Here is a 14,568-nt window from a genome sequence, read left to right as displayed (position 1 = left end):
ATTTCAATTATGACAAAAATAATCGTGATTATTATTTTTTCAATAATCGAGCAGCACTAGAGAGAGTTCATCTGAGAGAGAGTTCATCTGAGAGAGAGTTCATCTGAGAGAGAGAGTTCATCTGAGAGAGAGAGTTCATCTGAGAGAGAGAGTTCATCCTAAACGTCTCCTTTTCCTCAGAAACAGAACGAGGTTTAGTTTTTGTGTCGCTCGTTAAAGAAATAACTGTGAGTTTGTTTGTGAAAGTTCAGATGAATGAAGCGAGTTTATCTGAAGGAGCCGCCGCCGCCGCCGCCGCTGCCGCGTGTCGAGCTTTAATGGAGCTTTGATGAACGGAAACGACCGGAGACATTTGTCACGGAGGAAAAACAAACATCGCGGCTGCAGAGAGAGCGTGTTTCAGGGAGAAGTGGATGTGGAGACGTCAGAACCAGCAGAAACTTTCAAACCTAAATGAGACAAAGCAGCGTTGCTCCTGAAGTTTCTCCTGAAGTTTCTCCTGAAGTTTCTCCTAAAGTTTCTCCTGTAGTTTCTCCTGTAGTTTCTCCTGAAGTTTCTCCTGAAGTTTCTCCTTAAGTTTCTCCTGTAGTTTCTCCTGAAGTTTCTCCTGAAGTTTCTCCTGAAGTTTCTCCTGAAGTTTCTCCTGAAGTTTCTCCTGAAGTTTCTCCTTAAGTTTCTCCTGTAGTTTCTCCTGAAGTTTCTCCTTAAGTTTCTCCTGAAGTTTCTCCTGAAGTTTCTCCTGAAGTTTCTCCTGAAGTTTCTCCTGAAGTTTCTCCTGAAGTTTCTCCTGAAGTTTCTCCTGTAGTTTCTCCTGAAGTTTCTCCTGTAGTTTCTCCTGAAGTTTCTCCTGAAGTTTCTCCTGAAGTTTCTCCTGTAGTTTCTCCTGTAGTTTCTCCTGTAGTTTCTCCTGAAGTTTCTCCTGTAGTTTCTCCTGTAGTTTCTCCTGTAGTTTCTCCTGTAGTTTCTCCTGTAGTTTCTCCTGTAGTTTCTCCTGAAGTTTCTCCTGTAGTTTCTCCTGTAGTTTCTCCTGAAGTTTCTCCTGAAGTTTCTCCTGTAGTTTCTCCTGTAGTTTCTCCTGTAGTTTCTCCTGAAGTTTCTCCTGTAGTTTCTCCTGTAGTTTCTCCTGTAGTTTCTCCTGTAGTTTCTCCTGTAGTTTCTCCTGTAGTTTCTCCTGAAGTTTCTCCTGTAGTTTCTCCTGTAGTTTCTCCTGAAGTTTCTCCTGAAGTTTCTCCTGTAGTTTCTCCTGAAGTTTCTCCTGAAGTTTCTCCTGAAGTTTCTCCTGTAGTTTTTCCTGAAGTTTCTCCTGTAGTTTCTCCTGAAGTTTCTCCTGAAGTTTCTCCTGAAGTTTCTCCTGTAGTTTCTCCTGAAGTTTCTCCTGAAGTTTCTCCTGAAGTTTCTCCTGTAGTTTCTCCTGAAGTTTCTCCTGTAGTTTCTCCTGAAGTTTCTCCTGAAGTTTCTCCTGAAGTTTCTCCTGTAGTTTCTCCTGTAGTTTCTCCTGTAGTTTCTCCTGAAGTTTCCCCTGAAGTTTCTCCTGAAGTTTCTCCTGAAGTTTCTCCTGAAGTCGTGTTAAAAGTTTCACCTTTGGAACACGGACGATGTAGCGCCCCCTGTGGGTGAGAAACGCCACAGGAGAACATGTGATTTAGAGGATCAGAATGTAAGAAACAACAGTCTCTGTGTTTCAGAAGAACAGAACGTTTGTTTCCTTCAGGGTCAGGAAGAACTCTGTGTCTCACAGATGCAGAAACATCTGCTGAACATCTGCTGAACACTGACACAGGAGATGCAGATCACTTTGTTCTGAAGGTGTGAGATAAAGGTTTGATTTTTTAATGGATTTTCATGGATCAGAAACTTTAGGGGTTTGTAAAAGTTGCACTGATTTAGCTTTGCCCCATTTTAACCTTTGTCCCGTTATTATCCAGTTATTCTCTCTGAGCTCCAGCCTCTCTCTCTCTCTGAGCTCCAGCCCTGAGCGTGGCTGACAGTCTGTCTCTGTCGGGGGGGGGGGGATGTAGGGGGGGGGGGGGGGGGGGGGGTGTAGGGGGGGGGGGGGGGGGGGCAGACGGGATTCTCCTCAGACACAGCTGATCATCACAGACGCTGCACCTGAGCCTCTCATTCAGACACATCTCACTGTGGAGGAGCAGGTTCAGACGCCTGGAGCTTCACTGAGGGAGAAGAAAAGGAAACACCAGAGCCTGGGTTTCACGATCACGCAGGTCAATGTCCAGATGTCCAGATGTCCAGATGTCCAGATGTCCAGATGTTGACCTGCGTGAAGTGACTCCAACAGTTTGGAAACGTCTGGAACCGTTTTTTATTTTAAAAAAGTTATGAAAGTCTTGAAAATTTGGGATTTTTTTGTCGTGGAGAAGTTTTGTAACAGTTTGTATCCACGTGTAGCAGGAAAGGCTGTGACTGAGATGATGCAGTAATCCTAATATGGGCATTTCCTGTGTGGGCGACAGCAGCGGCTAAAGACGGGAGGAGCATACACAGACAGGCTCGTGTTTCAGCCGCTTTGTGGAGCTTTTAGGCCAAACCAGGTCCAGGTTTTGGGACCGACCTCTGGCTGTGGCCGAAGCGCCGACCCGTGAACAGACTCTGGCCTCTAATTGGCCGAGAGAGTGGACAGCCCTCACTATAGAGCTCCACAGTCCCGCCTCCTCTTGCTTTTTTCCCCTTGTATTGATTTGGAATAAAGTCTTTAACTCTCGGGCTGAATCCAGCTCTGTGGTTCTAAAGCGACCGCAAAGTCAGACGCAGGTGAAAAAAGCACGTCTGAGATCCATCTAGTTTAACTGCGAGCCTTCGTCCTAGAACTACATTACCCAGGATGCTCGGGAGTCCCATGATCTACTACGAGGCTTTTGATTGGTGGAGCTTCACGTGTTTATTTATTGTAATGTAGACGACATATTATAAACAATGTATTAAAACATAATGCAGGCAGAGAGTGGACGTTTTATCCAGATCTAACACTGAGAGGAAGAAAAACGTTCCCAACGATCCGATTAAACGAACAACCATCATTTTTATTCACATTAGCCTGATTCAGATTGTTTAATAGTGAAATAATATAGAACTTTTGTCTGAAAGTAACAGAAACTGGCCGTGTTTGCTGAAAACCTGGTTGTCTTGACCAGCGGGCGCGATATCGCAATGGTTCCTGGGATACGGAGTTTCTACAGTCAGGAAGTGAATGATGTCACAGCCTTGTACCTTTGCCTTTTCTGCAACATCAAGTCTTCTTTGTGGACTGAAATCAAACATTTTATGGTCACGAATTGCTACAGAGCTGATTAGCTTTAGCGCTGACGTCAAACTCTTAATATTTGAAGTTTTGGAGAATCGACGGTGGTGCAGACGGGGGTTTTTGCTTCCGGAGCAACAGGACCGTGAGGGGCGGGACTGTGGAGCTCTATAAACACAGGTCATAGGATTTAATATTTTACATCATCATACGGCTGTGCTATAAGGGGATTTTACTGATATTAGCATTTAGCCACATTTGTTCATCGCGGCTCTAAAAACGTTTTATTGATGATCTGTACGGCGGCTCCTCTGTGGGGGCGACGCCCACAACAGATGCGTGTGTGTGTGTGTGTGTGTGTGTGTGTGTGTGTGTGTGTGTGTGTGTGTGTATGGTGGAAACTGAAGTGTGTGTGTGTGTGTGTGTATGGTGGAAACTGAAGTGTGTGTGGGGCGATACGTGCACGTAGAGCGCGGCGTGTGCGGTCGGGCCGCGCTGTGGAACCACGGTTAAACCCCTTAACTCCCACCTGAACCGAGCACATTTTCTCCAGTTTGGCTTTACCCCAATCCAAAAGCTTCTGGGAAAAAGATGAGAAAATAGCAACAAAACTGAGACGAAAACAATGGTGGAAATGTGACAAAAAAAATGACAAAAATGTGACAAAAAATTACAAAAATGTGATAAAAAATTACAAAAATGTGATAAAAATTGGACAAAAAAAGGACAAAAAAATGACAAAAATGTGACAAAAAAATGAAAAAAAATGAAAAAAAATTGACTAAAAAATGAAAAAAAATATACAAAATTTGACAAAAAAGACAAAAATGTGATAAAAATTTGACAAAAAAATGACAAAAAAATGACAAAAAAATGACAAAAAATGGACAAAAATTGGACAAAAAAAGGACAAAAAAATTATACAAATTTGCTAAAAATTTGACAAAAAATGACAAAAATGTCCCAAAAAAAAAAAGACAAAAATGTGACAAAAAAATGACCAAAGAAGTTACATAAATGAGTTGAATTCCCAACAAAAAAATGATGGAAAAAAAAAAAAGTGATGCCGTGAGGAAAAAGCTCCTCTCGGTTCAGGCTAAGAGGTTAAGGGACTAAACTTTAGGGCCGTTTTCCTCCATCAAACAGCTTTAAAACATTACACTGGGCAAAGATGAAGGGCTTGAATGTCTTTAAAAAGCACAAACTGGCCTTAAATCTACATTTCCTGGAGAATAATGACATTTCTCACATGTGTTTGCTGCTGTGCATAAGTTTCTGCTCAAAAGTCGCTCATTGTTTCCACTTTCTTCCTAGTTCTTGTTTGATGGAAAGTTTTGTAAAGAAAGAAAGTAAAGGAACTAAAGGAACTAAAGGAACTAAAGGAACTAAAGGAACTCTCCAGCAGAACATCTGAGGTTCTCACACGTTCTCCTCTTGTGTTGCAGCCACTCTGGGGACTCTGGAGTTCAGCCTGATGTACGACCAGGAGAACAACGCTCTGCACTGCACCATCAACAAGGCCAAGGTCAGTCTGCCTGTGGGGCTGTGGGCTCTAGGGGGCGCTGTGGGGCCACGTTCAGGAGGAGCTGCTCCTGACAGGGGGCGCTGTGGAGCCACTGTGGGCTTTAGGGGAGCTGCTCCTGACAGGGGGCGCTGTGGGGCCATGTTCAAGAGGTTCATGCAGAGGGAGAACCACTTTTAACGACCTTTAGCTTTTTTTTTTCTTTCTTTTTTTTTAATCTTTATTTGAACTGGGACAGTGCACATTAATCAACATGTGTTTCTTCTTCTACATGTGAATGTGCCGGAGTTAGCCACACAGGCTAGTTTTCATCCCCCGTAGTCCCGTGGCTTCATCGTGCTAATGCTAACATGAGCTAACACGAGCTACAACTGCTGTTTTTTTGCTTCTACTGAACCATCTGCTGTGAGGAAACATCCACATGGAGCTGATTTAGACTTGACTTTATTTGTATGTGATAAATAAGTTCATATTTAGCCAGAAAATAGACAAAAAGAGTGAAAAACTGTGATTCCCAAAAGATTCTGTTTATTTTATGGCGGTAACTACGGTAACTGTGGTAACTGTAAAAAAAAATTGTCTTAGTTTTTTAATATCTCAGTCATTACTGGAAGAATCCACATGATACAAAAACTGCATTAAAGTTCACCGTCTCCTCCGTCACACGTGACCCGACGCGGCGTGTTGGCGTGTCTTGGCCGTGTTCATCATGTTTAGATCCGTGTCCAGTGAAACGGGTGAACGTTGTTGTTTTTCGGCCTCTGGTGAAATCACTCGTTTGTTCCGTTCTCGGTGGAGACGATTAAAACGGGTTCACGTTGATTCTTCTGAGGGATTTACAGAGTCATTACTGTGAGAGGAAACTGTTCACAGAGTTTTAATCAGGATTTCATTCATTTAGTTCCATCTGAACCTGGGCGGAGTTTATAAAAGCCTTTAACCTCTTAACTCCCGCCTGAACCGAGAGGATCTTTTTCCTCACGTCATCACATTTTTTTTCCATCTTTTTTTTGTTGGGTATTAAACTCATTTTTGTAACTTTTTGTCAATTTTTTTCCACATTTTTGTCATTTTTTGGTCAATTTTTTTTTCACATTTTTTGTATTTTTTGTGTGGTAATTTTTGTCCAATTAAAAAAAAAAAAAGTCAGATATTTAACACATTTTTGTACATTTTTTTGTCTTTTTTTCGTCATTTTTTAATCACATTTTTGTCTGTATTTCCGCATTTTATTTTTATCACATTTTTGTCATTTTCTTGTGACATTTTTGCCACTTTTTCATCAATGTTTTCTTTGAGCAAAAGGCGGCGCTATAATGTATAATGTGTAAGAATGGTTTCATACCTTCAGCTGATGCTAAACAAGGATGAATCTCATTTGAATGATTAATGTGTCGTCGTAGGTCAGTTCTGGCTCCAGGTTTCTGTTTTCTCGCTGACTTATTGTATTTCTTTGTCAGCGTTCTGCCTTTTCTTCTTCTTTGTGCTGTGTTTATGAGATGGACGAATGTTTGGCAGAAGCTGCTCCTCGAGGGAGAAAGAAAGTCTGAATCTGAATCCAAAAACAGCACTGAGAGGCGGGACTTCATCGCCCAAACCATCCACGCCTGTCTTCTTCTGCTCATACGTCTGTTTACATAAGAAACACTGTTGTATTGGCAGACTTTAGTGTTTCTAATTGGTCGATGCCGTCTGTCGGCCACGCCCACCGGGTTCTCGCTGAGGTCGTGTTTGTTTGGCGTTCACTGTGAGTGTGTCTGAGCAGCAGAGGCGTTTCAGGACCAGGGACGACTCTGAAACTGTTACAGATTATGGACAACATGCTCAGAGGGATTTAGGATCTGGGTTAGTTTTTGAGTTTTAGTTATTGGTGAAAACATGTTTTTTGGTTCTCAGTAAATCTGTCAGGACTGGTTTGTTATTAAAGGAACAGTCGTTGGTCTGAAAGTTCTAAACCTGAAGGAGAAGAAACAGAGGCTGTATCCGAATGTCCACACTGTTCCCATATAGTGACTATATAGTGACTATATAGTGACTATAAAGTAACTATATAGTCACTATATAGTGACTATATAGTGACTATATAGTGACTATATAGTGACTATATAGTGACTATATAGTGACTATAGTGCGGCCTATGTAGTGAATGAGGGGTCAGGGAATAGTGTGGACATTCGGACACAGCCTGAGGATTATGTTCAGTTTAAATCTCCCTCTGACCTGAGCTCATAAACCGACAGCCGACCTCTGACCTCTGAGTCTTTTGTTTTATTTTTTTGTTTTTTATTCATATCTGTTTTTATTTAGTCTTTATAATCTCATGTGCAGCACTTTGGAAGCGTTGAGTTCTTTCATGTGCTGTGGGTTGTATTATTAACCTCTTAACTCCCGCCTGAACTGAGAGGATCTTTGTCTTCACATCATCACATTTTTTTCCATCATTTTTTTGTTGGGCATTCAACTCATTTTTCTAACTTTCTGGTCATTTTTTTGTCATTTTTTGGTCATTTTTTTTTTTGACAAAAAAAAAATCACATTTTGTCACAAAAGTGACGAAAATGTGATAAAAAAATGATTGAAAAAAATGACAGTGAGTTGAAAAAAATGACAGTGAGTTGAAAAAAATGAGTTGAATGCCCAACAAAAAAAGGATGGAAAAAAATCTGACGTGAGGAAAAAGATCCATTTAGATGAGCTTTGTAGATCTTAGCTTGAGGTGTTACACTGGCCTACAGGATTTGGGTAAAGCTGAACTGGAGAAAATGCTCTCGGTTCAGGCGGGAGTTCCATCCAGCCTCTCGCTCCTCCAGCCTCTCGCTCCTCCAGCCTCTCGCTCCTCCGGCCTCTCGCTCCTCCAGCCTCTCCCTCTCGCTCCTCCAGCCTCTCGCTCCTCCAGCCTCTCCCTCTCGCTCCTCCAGCCTCTCGCTCCTCCGGCCTCTCGCTCCTCCAGCCTCTCGCTCCTCCAGCCTCTCCCTCTCGCTCCTCCAGCCTCTCCCTCTCGCTCCTCCAGCCTCTCGCTCCTCCGGCCTCTCGCTCCTCCGGCCTCTCGCTCCTCCAGCCTCTCCCTCTCGCTCCTCCAGCCTCTCGCTCCTCCAGCCTCTCGCTCCTTTGTTTGTTTGTTTGTTAACTTTATTGTCCCCGTAGGGAAATTTGTTCTCTGCATTTAACCCATCCTTCGATGCCGCTGGGGCAACCCGTAAGGAGCAGTGGTCGACGGCAGTGCCGCGCCCGGGGACCCATCTCCATGATGTGGAGCCAGGCTGATGGTCAGAATCACCTGGCTGGAGGATTCACCTATTGCACATGTTTTTAGTGGTAGGGGAAACCGGAGTACCCGGAGGAAACCTACGCAGACACGGGGAGAACATGCAAACTCCACACAGAAAGGCCCCGTCCTTGGTGGGAGTCGAACCCGGGACCTTCTAGCTGTGAAGCGGAGGCGCTAACCGCTGCGCTACCGTGCCGCCCTCCTCCAGCCTCTCGCTCCTCCAGCCTCTCGCTCCTCCAGCCTCTCGCTCCTCTCCTCCAGCCTCTCGCTCCTCCAGCCTCTCGCTCCTCCAGCCTCTCCCTCTCGCTCCTCCGGCCTCTCGCTCCTCCAGCCTCTCGCTCCTCCAGCCTCTCGCTCCTCCGGCCTCTCGCTCCTCCAGCCTCTCCCTCTCGCTCCTCCAGCCTCTCGCTCCTCCAGCCTCTCGCTCCTCCAGCCTCTCGCTCCTCCGGCCTCTCGCTCCTCCAGCCTCTCGCTCCTCCAGCCTCTCGCTCCTCCAGCCTCTCGCTCCTCCAGCCTCTCGCTCCTCCAGCCTCTCGCTCCTCCAGCCTCTCGCTCCTCCGGCCTCTCCCTCTCGCTCCTCCGGCCTCTCGCTCCTCCAGCCTCTCGCTCCTCCAGCCTCTCGCTCCTCCAGCCTCTCGCTCCTCCAGCCTCTCCCTCTCGCTCCTCCGGCCTCTCGCTCCTCCAGCCTCTCGCTCCTCCAGCCTCTCGCTCCTCCAGCCTCTCCAGCCTCTCGCTCCTCCAGCCTCTCGCTCCTCCAGCCTCTCGCTCCTCCAGCCTCTCGCTCCTCCAGCCTCTCCCTCTCGCTCCTCCGGCCTCTCGCTCCTCCAGCCTCTCGCTCCTCCAGCCTCTCGCTCCTCTCGCTCCTCCAGCCTCTCGCTCCTCCAGCCTCTCCAGCCTCTCGCTCCTCCAGCCTCTCGCTCCACCAGCCTCTCGCTCCTCCGGCCTCTCGCTCCACCAGCCTCTCGCTCCTCCAGCCTCTCGCTCCTCCAGCCTCTCGCTCCTCTCGCTCCTCCAGCCTCTCGCTCCTCCAGCCTCTCCAGCCTCTCGCTCCTCCAGCCTCTCGCTCCACCAGCCTCTCGCTCCTCCGGCCTCTCGCTCCACCAGCCTCTCGCTCCTCCAGCCTCTCGCTCCTCCAGCCTCTCGCTCCTCCAGCCTCTCGCTCCTCCAGCCTCTCCCTCTCGCTCCTCCAGCCTCTCGCTCCTCCAGCCTCTCGCTCCTCCAGCCTCTCGCTCCTCCAGCCTCTCGCTCCTCCAGCCTCTCGCTCCTCCAGCCTCTCGCTCCTCCAGCCTCTCGCTCCTCCGGCCTCTCGCTCCTCCAGCCTCTCGCTCCTCCAGCCTCTCCCTCTCGCTCCTCCAGCCTCTCGCTCCTCCAGCCTCTCGCTCCTCCAGCCTCTCGCTCCTCCAGCCTCTCCCTCTCGCTCCTCCAGCCTCTCGCTCCTCCAGCCTCTCGCTCCTCCAGCCTCTCGCTCCTCCAGCCTCTCGCTCCTCCAGCCTCTCGCTCCTCCAGCCTCTCGCTCCTCCAGCCTCTCGCTCCTCCAGCCTCTCGCTCCTCCGGCCTCTCGCTCCTCCAGCCTCTCGCTCCTCCAGCCTCTCCCTCTCGCTCCTCCAGCCTCTCGCTCCTCCAGCCTCTCGCTCCTCCAGCCTCTCGCTCCTCCAGCCTCTCGCTCCTCCAGCCTCTCGCTCCTCCAGCCTCTCGCTCCTCCGGCCTCTCGCTCCTCCAGCCTCTCGCTCCTCCAGCCTCTCGCTCCTCCAGCCTCTCGCTCCTCCAGCCTCTCGCTCCTCCAGCCTCTCGCTCCTCCAGCCTCTCGCTCCTCCAGCCTCTCGCTCCTCCAGCCTCTCGCTCCTCCAGCCTCTCCCTCTCGCTCCTCCAGCCTCTCGCTCCTCCAGCCTCTCGCTCCTCCAGCCTCTCGCTCCTCCAGCCTCTCGCTCCTCCGGCCTCTCGCTCCTCCAGCCTCTCGCTCCTCCAGCCTCTCGCTCCTCCAGCCTCTCGCTCCTCCAGCCTCTCGCTCCTCCAGCCTCTCGCTCCTCCAGCCTCTCGCTCCTCCAGCCTCTCCCTCCTCCAGCCTCTCCCTCCTCCGGCCTCTCGCTCCTCCAGCCTCTCGCTCCTCCAGCCTCTCGCTCCTCCAGCCTCTCCCTCTCGCTCCTCCAGCCTCTCGCTCCTCCAGCCTCTCGCTCCTCCAGCCTCTCCCTCCTCCAGCCTCTCCCTCCTCCGGCCTCTCGCTCCTCCAGCCTCTCGCTCCTCCAGCCTCTCCCTCCTCCAGCCTCTCCCTCCTCCGGCCTCTCGCTCCTCCAGCCTCTCGCTCCTCCAGCCTCTCGCTCCTCCAGCCTCTCCCTCTCGCTCCTCCAGCCTCTCGCTCCTCCAGCCTCTCGCTCCTCCAGCCTCTCCCTCCTCCAGCCTCTCCCTCCTCCGGCCTCTCGCTCCTCCAGCCTCTCGCTCCTCCAGCCTCTCGCTCCTCCGGCCTCTCGCTCCTCCGGCCTCTCGCTCCTCCAGCCTCTCCCTCCTCCAGCCTCTCGCTCCTCCAGCCTCTCGCTCCTCCAGCCTGTCGCTCCTCCAGCCTCTCCTCCAGCCTCTCGCTCCTCCAGCCTCTCGCTCCTCCAGCCTCTCGCTCCTCCAGCCTCTCGCTCCTCCAGCCTCTCGCTCCTCCAGCCTCTCGCTCCTCCGGCCTCTCGCTCCTCCGGCCTCTCGCTCCTCCAGCCTCTCGCTCCTCCAGCCTCTCGCTCCTCCAGCCTCTCGCTCCTCCGGCCTCTCGCTCCTCCAGCCTCTCGCTCCTCCAGCCTCTCGCTCCTCCAGCCTCTCGCTCCTCCAGCCTCTCGCTCCTCCAGCCTCTCGCTCCTCCAGCCTCTCGCTCCTCCAGCCTCTCGCTCCTCCAGCCTCTCGCTCCTCCAGCCTCTCGCTCCTCCAGCCTCTCCCTCCTCCAGCCTCTCACATCAGCGGCGGTGGGAGTGTGAGGGTGCGATTCCCGGCCGCGCTGCCAGAGCGTGGGGGCCTGACATATGGACCCCCACGCTGGTTCTCACAACACGCTTGGTCTTTTGACGGAGGAGCTTCTGGAGCAGATCTTTGTGGTTTCAGAGGAAGGCGCGTTATGTAAACAGACATATTGTACGGGGGCCTCGCAGACTTATGTAAGAGCTCCTTTGTTTCACTCAAACTTTCCTCACCAACTAACTAAAACCGAGCACATTTTCTCCAGTTTGGCTCTACCCCAATCCAAAAGCTTCTGGGAAAAAAGCTGTGAAAAGAGCAACAAAACTGAGACGAAAACAATGATGGAAATGTGAGAAAAAAATGTTTTTGTCTTTTTGGTCATTTTTTGGTCATTTGTTGTCACATTTCCATCATTGTTTTCGTCTCAGTTTTGTTGCTATTTTCACACCTTTTTTCCAGAAGCTTTTGGATTGGGGTAAAGCCAAACTGGAGAAAATGTGCTCGGTTTTTTCGGGGGTATTCAACTCATTCCTTTCAACTCACTGTCATCTTTTTAAAATCATTTTTTGTCACATTTTTGTCACTTTTTTTGTCACTTTTTTGTCACTTTTTTGTGTAATTTCTTTGTCTTTTTTTTGTCTTTTTTTGTCACATTTTTTGTCATTTTTTGGTCATTTTTTGTCATTTTTTTTGTCATTTTTTGTCTTTTTTTTGTCTTTTTTTGTCACATTTTTTGTCTTTTTTTTGTCATTTTTTGTCATTTTTTTGTCATTTTTTGTCACATTTTTATTTATTTTTTTGGTCATTTTTTGTATTTTTTTGTATTTTTTTTGTATTTTTTAGTCATTTTTTGTCATTTTTTCTGTAATTTTTTGTCATTTTTTGTCAATTTTTTGTCACTTTTTTTGTCACTTTTTTTTTGTCTTTTTTTGTCACATTTTTGTCAATTTTTTGTCATTTTTGGGTCATTTTTTCCATTCATTTCCATCTTTGTTTTCGTCTCAGTTCTGTCGCTATTCTCTCACCTTTTTTCCAGAAGCTTTTGGATTGGGGTAAAGCCAAACTGGAGAAAACGTGCTCGGTTCCGGTGGGAGTTAAGGGGTTAAGGAGCAACAAAAAACGTAGCAAACAAAAAAGTCGTTAAAAGGAGATGAAAAAGAATGTGAATAAAGTGTTTCTCTGGCCTCGAGGCTCTGAGCTCCAGTGGAGAAGCTTTTAGATGTGGGATGGATGAGTCGGTAACAGGTTGATTCACTCTGGATCCTCTTAAATCGTTGTGGAGGGAGTTTCCGTGGCGATGCAGCGGCGCTCGTCAGCTCCCTGTTAGCGGGCGGGGGGGGCGGGGCCACAGGGCGGGGGGCGGGGGAGGAGCTGGCGGGCAGCCATGTTGAGTTCCGGGCGTTATCTGCCGTCAGCACCGCCTGCTCTTAATCACAGGAGAAACGACCGTCGGACAATTAGGATAAAAGACTCCGGTCATAAAACAAACGCTTTGTTTTTCCGTTTCCAAAAACCCCCGATTCAAGAAAAGATACGACTTTATTGATCTGACGACGGAGCTGGAGGAGCTGAAGGACAGTCAGAGTCAGAGCTAATCAGCAAATGGAACGAATAAAGGAACACGAGCAAAAAAACAGGTCAAAGTCTTAGTTTGACCGAGACGCCGCTGTCGTCCAAATATGGTCATTTCCTTTGTGGGAGAAACATACACAAAGTATCAAAACAACAATGAAAATGAGAAGAAAACGAGACTTAATCCAAAATGTACTTTTTCCAGCTTTCCATCATGTTATTCTGTCACTCCCTCATTAAAAACATGGCTGAAGTGTTGCCTTGGCACATTCACGTATTTCTGAGTAATCTGTAAAAACTCTGATGGCGGCCATTTTAGGGATAGGTTTGCCTGAGTCCTCCTAGGAACGCCCCCACCTCCTGGAGACGCCTCCGAGCCGAGTAACCAACCACTGCTCCTCAGCAGAACCCCCTCCCCACTGATGCCACAGACAGCGTGTGGAGGGGGCGTGTCTAAAGGCTCAGAGGTTCTTAAAGAGACAGAGGCCTATTTCAAGACATTCACTACAGCCATTTTATACAAGGCAGTTATGCTAATTTACTGCATTTACAGACCAACAGAAGGTTTGTCATCATTGTAGTGTGATATAGACTGGTGCTATGGGACTGACAAAAGCAGAATACCCCCTCTTTAACCTCTTAACTCCCGCCTGAACCGAGAGCATTTTCTCTAGTTCAGCTTTACCCAAATCCTGTAGGCCTGTGTAACGCCTCAAGCTAAGATCTACAAAGCTCATCTAAATGGATCTTTTTCCTCCTGTCAGATTTTTTCCATCCTTTTTTTGGGGGGTATCAACTAATTTTTTCAACTCACTTTGTCATTTTAAAAAAATCTTTTTTTGTAATATTTTTTTCATTTTTTGGGCATTTTTTGTCACATTTGTGTAATTTTTTTTGTACATTTTTTTTCATTTTTTCGTCACTTTTTTGTCAAAGTTTTCTCACTTTTTTGTCACATTTTTGTCCATTTTTTGTCGCATTTGTGTACATTTTTCAACTCACTTTGTCATTTTTTAAAAATCTTTTTTTGGTCATTTTTATCACATTTTTTGTCATTTTCGTTGTCTTTTTTTTTTTATTTTTTAGTAATTTTTTGTCACATTTTTGTCCAATTTTTTTTCATTTTTTTTCATTTTTTCGTCACTTTTTTGTCACATTTTTGTCAATTTTCTTTTTTATTTTTTTTAATTTTTTTTTCATTTTTTCGTCACTTTTTTGTCTTTTTTTGTCAAATTTTTGTCAAATTTTTTGTCTTTTTTTTGGTCATTTTTGGTCATTTTTTGTCGCATTTGTGTAATTTTTTTGTCACTTTTTTGTCACATTTCCATCATTGTTTTCGTCTCAGTTTTGTTGCTATTTTCACAGCTTTTTTCCAGAAGCTTTTGGAGAAAAACTGGAGAAAATGTGCTCGGTTCAGGTGGGAGTTAAGGGGTTAGGGAGCAACAAAAACGATAATGCAATAAAAAAAAGAAACAAAAAAGTGGTAAAAATGAGATGAAGAAGAATGTGAATAAAGTGCTCCTCTGGCCTCGAGAAGCTTTTAGATTTGGGTAAAGCTGCGTCGGGAGGTTCACCTGCAGAACTGGAGTGTTTGAGGAGCAGACGGAGAGGGCGAGGGGGGGCTGGTGTTCTGCTGCTGCGGTGGATCACACACGCAGAAGGAGCTGATTGTTCCGTGTCCGTCTGCACACGCTTCATACGTGCCGCGAGTCACAGGCGGCGAAGTGACTCAGCCGTTACCTGGCAACAGCCCTCGCTCGCGGTCAACGGACGCTCCATTGTCTGCGCCCCAGCCTTGGCTCCGCGCACATGTTTAACCGTGATCCCTGCGTGTCTGGAGGAACACGCTAAGAACACGCGTCACGCTTCACCTCGACCTGAAGTTTGTGTCAGGAACATGGAGTCGCCGTGAAGTCGAGGCTCAGGGGCTTTTATTAGACACGGAAAAAACCTTCATGTGTCGTCAGAGTCTGCAAGCGTGTTGAAAATAACACGTTTAGTTCCAGGACACGCGTGTAGTTC

The 14,568-nt window shown here is 47.5% G+C and overlaps 1 protein-coding gene across 1 annotated transcript in view; it reads left to right on the top strand.

Annotated features, from left to right (window-relative positions):
- doc2b (double C2-like domains, beta) overlaps nt 1-14,568 on the top strand; it is a 143,584-nt gene that overhangs the window by 38,382 nt on the left and 90,634 nt on the right. Inside the window, exon 2 of the mRNA XM_079565670.1 lies at nt 4,702-4,781. Within this exon, the coding sequence (XP_079421796.1) occupies nt 4,702-4,781 (80 nt within the window). The remainder of the gene's footprint in view (nt 1-4,701; nt 4,782-14,568) is intronic.

This window comes from Gobius niger, assembly GCF_951799975.1.
Source record: "Gobius niger genome assembly, chromosome: 11".
In the NCBI taxonomy this organism is placed as follows: Eukaryota; Metazoa; Chordata; class Actinopteri; order Gobiiformes; family Gobiidae; genus Gobius; species Gobius niger.
This window is presented reverse-complemented; position numbering and strand designations above follow the sequence as displayed.